This window comes from Limulus polyphemus, unplaced genomic scaffold (genome assembly GCF_000517525.1).
Source record: "Limulus polyphemus unplaced genomic scaffold, Limulus_polyphemus-2.1.2 Scaffold1112, whole genome shotgun sequence".
In the NCBI taxonomy this organism is placed as follows: Eukaryota; Metazoa; Arthropoda; class Merostomata; order Xiphosura; family Limulidae; genus Limulus; species Limulus polyphemus.
This window is the reverse complement of record NW_013666722.1, coordinates 1-3,994: the sequence shown is the minus strand read 5'-3', so window position 1 is coordinate 3,994 and position 3,994 is coordinate 1. Positions and strand designations below refer to the sequence as shown.

The following is a 3,994-nucleotide window of genomic DNA, read 5'->3' as shown; positions in this document are numbered from 1 at the left end:
GTACTAGAACTATGTGTATTTGGCACTTCAGTGAAGACAGATGTAGGAGTTCCTTCGGATGTAAGTACAGATCTTCGTTCACCTGTGTCAGTCGTTGATGTTATCACTGTCGGTGTTATTATTTTTTCACTTGATATGTGTATGCTAGGTTCTGTGTTTAATGTTTCGGTATTAAAGGAAGTTCCTAATATTTTGTTTATTGTACTTTCAGATGATGCTCCAATCGTATCTTTCTCTGTTGAAATTACTTTCTGTGTTGTGGGTTTTCTACTGGAGGTATACATACTTTCGGTTGTGCTGAACGTTGGCGAAAAACTGGAGCCTTTTATTGTTCCTTCAGTTAGATGAACAGACGATGTTTCACTAGCATGTTCTGTTGTTCTTAATGATTGGGCAGTAGATGGTGTTGAGCTACTTTCTGTAGCCTGCGCTGTACTGAACGTTTCTGGTGAAGTAGACGTTCTTGATATTTTTTGAGTTGTATGTAAAGAGGAGATTTCACTTATATCTTCCTTTGTTGACGATGTTGTCCAAGGGGTAGATACTGTACTAGAACTATGTGTATTTGGCACTTCAGTGAAGACAGATGTAGGAGTTCCTTCGGATGTAAGTACAGATCTTCGTTCACCTGTGTCAGTCGTTGATGTTATCACTGTCGGTGTTATTATTTTTTCACTTGATGTGTGTATGCTAGGTTCTGTGTTTAATGTTTGGGTATAAATGGAAGTTCCTAATATTTTGTTTATTGTACTTTCAGATGATGCTCCAATCGTATCTTTCTCTGTTGAAATTACTTTCTGTGTTGTGGGTTTTCTACTGGAGGTATACATACTTTCGGTTGTGCTGAACGTTGGCGAAAAACTGGAGCCTTTTATTGTTCCTTCAGTTAGATGAACAGACGATGTTTCACTAGCATGTTCTGTTGTTCTTAGTGATTGGGCAGTAGATGGTGTTGAGCTACTTTCTGTAGCCTGCGTTGTTTTGAACGTTTCTGGTGAAGTAGACGTTTTTGATATTTTTTGCACTGAGGAGATTTCACTTATATCTTCCTTTGTTGAAGATGCTGTCCCAGGGGTAGATACTGTACTAGAACTATGTGTATTTGGCACTTCAGTGAAGACAGATGTAGGAGTTCCTTCGGATGTAAGTACAGATCTTCGTTCACCTGTGTCAGTCGTTGATGTTATCACTGTCGGTGTTATTACTTTTTCACTTGATGTGTGTATGCTAGGTTCTGTGCTTAATGTTTGGGTATAAATGGAAGTTCCTAATATTTTGTTTATTGTACTTTCAGAGGATGATCCAATCGTATCTTTCTCTGTTGAAATTACTTTCTGTGTCATGGGGTATCTACTGGAGGTATACATACTTTCGGTTTTGGTGAACGTTGGCGAAAAATTGGAGACTTTTGTTGTTCCTTCAGTTAGATGAACAGACGATGTTTCACTAGCATGTTCTGTTGTTCTTAGTGATTGGACAGTAGATGGAGTTGAGCTACTCTCTGTACCCTGCGTTGTGCTGAACATTTCTGGTGAAGTAGACGTTTTTGATATTTTTTGCGTTGTATGTAAAGAGGAGATTTCACTTCCAGTAGAAAACCCACAACACAGAAAGTAATTTCAACAGAGAAAGATACGATTGGATCATCATCTGAAAGTACAATAAACAAAATATTAGGAACTTCCTTTTATGCCGAAACATTAAACACAGAATCTAGCATACACATATCAAATGAAAAAATAATAACACCGACAGTGATAACATCAACGACTGACACAGGTGAACGAAGATCTGTACTTACATCCGAAGGATCTCCTAGATCTGTCTTCACTGAAGTGCCAAATACACATAGTTCTAGTACAGTATCTACCCCTTGGACAACATCGTCAACAAAGGAAGATGTAAGTGAAATCTCCTCAACGCAAAAAATATCAAAAACGTCTACTTCACCAGAAACGTACAGTACAACGCAGGCTACAAAAAGGAGCTCAACACCATCTACTGCTCAATCACTAAGAACAAAAGAACATGCTAGTGAAACATCGTCTGTTCATCTAACTGAAGGAACAACAAAAGTATCCAATTTTTCGCCAACGTTCCGCACAACCGAAAGTATGTATACCTCCAGTAGAAAACCCACAACACAGAAAGTAATTTCAACAAGGGAAGATACAATTGGAACATCATCTGACAGAACAATAAACAAAATATTAGGAACTTCCATTTATACTCAAACATTAAGCACAGAACCTAGCATACACACATCAAGTGAAAAAATAATAACACCGACAGTGATAACATCAACGACTGACACAGGTGAACCAAGATCAAGACATACATCCGAAGGAACTTCTACATCTGTCTACACTAAATTGCCAAATACACATAGTTTTAGTACAGTATCTACCAATGGGGCAGCATCGTCAACAAAGAGAGATATGAGTGAAATCTCCTTTTTACATACAACGCAAAAAATATCAGAAACGTCTATTTCACCAGAAATGTTCAGCACAACGCAGGGTACAGAAAGTAGCTCAACTCCATCTACTGCCCAATCACTAAGAACAACAGAGCAAGTTAGTGAAACATCGTCTGTTCATCTAACTACAGGAACAACAAAAGTCTCCAATTTTTCGCCAACGTTCCGCACAACCGAAAGTATGTATACCTCCAGTAGATACCCCACGACACAGAAAGTAATTTCAACAAGGGAAGATACGATTGGAACCTCATCTGAAAGTACAATAAACAAAATATTAGGAACTTCCACTTATACCCAAACATTAAGCACAGAACCTAGCATACACACATCAAGTGAAAAAATAATAACACCGACAGTGATAACATCAACGACTGACACAGGTGAACCAAGATCTGTACTTACATCCGAAGGAACTCCTACATCTGTCTTCACTGAAGTGCCAAATACACATAGTTCTAGTACAGTATCTACCCCTGGGACAGCATTGTCAACAAAAGAAGATATAAATGAAATCTTCTCAACGCAAAAAATATCAAAAACGTCTACTTCACCAGAAACGTTCAAAACAACGCAGGCTACAGAAAGTAGCTCAACACCATCTATTGCCCAATCACTAAGAACAACAGAACATGCTAGTGAAACATCGTCTGTTCATCTAACTAAAGGAACAACAAAAGTCTCGAATTTTTCGCCAACGTTCAGCACAACCGAAAGTATGTATACCTCCAGTGGATACCCCACGACACAGAAAGTAATTTCAACAAGGGAAGATACGATTGGAACATCATCTGAAAGAACAATAAACAAAATATTAGGAACTTCCATTTATACCCAAACATTAAGCACAGAACCTAGCATACACACATCAAGTGAAAAATCTATAACACCGACAGTGATAACATCAACGACTGACACAGGTGAACCAAGATATTTATTTACATCCGAAGGAACTGCTAGATCTATTTTCACTGAAGTGCCAAATACACATAGTTCTAGTACAGTATCTACCCCTTGGACAGCATCTTCAACAAAGGAAGATACAGGTATACATACTTTCGGTTGTGCTGAACGTTGGCGAAAAATTCGAGACTTTTGTTGTTCCTTCAGTTAGATGAACAGACGATGTTTCACTAACGTGCTCTGTTGTTCTTAGTGATTGGGCAGTAGATGGAGTTGAGCTACTTTCTGTACCTTGCGTTGTGCTGAACATTTCTGGTGAAGTAGACGTTTCTGATATTTTTTGCGTTGTATGTAAAGAGGAGATTTCACTCATATCTTTCTTTGTTGACGATGCTGCCCCATTGGTAGATACTGTACTAAAACTATGTGTATCTGGCACTTCAGTGTAGAGAGATGTAGAAGTTCCTTCGGATGTATGTCTTGATCTTGGTTCACCTGTGTCAGTCGTTGATGTTATCACTGTCGGTGTTATTAATTTTTCACTTGATGTGTGTATGCTAGGTTCTGTGTTTAATGTTTGGGTATAAATGGAAGTTCCTAATATTTTGTTTA

At 38.3% G+C, this 3,994-nt stretch overlaps 1 protein-coding gene across 1 annotated transcript in view; it reads left to right on the top strand.

The window, feature by feature from the left end:
* LOC106462181 (flocculation protein FLO11-like) overlaps positions 1-3,525 on the top strand; it is a gene marked incomplete at its 3' end in the record, with an annotated part of 170,043 nt that extends 166,518 nt beyond the window's left edge. The window contains exons 10-12 of the mRNA XM_022389372.1: positions 914-1,143; positions 1,295-1,359; positions 1,574-3,525. Of these exons, the coding sequence (XP_022245080.1) occupies positions 914-1,143; positions 1,295-1,359; positions 1,574-3,525 (2,247 nt within the window). The remainder of the gene's footprint in view (positions 1-913; positions 1,144-1,294; positions 1,360-1,573) is intronic.
* Between the last annotated feature and the right edge of the window lie 469 nt (positions 3,526-3,994).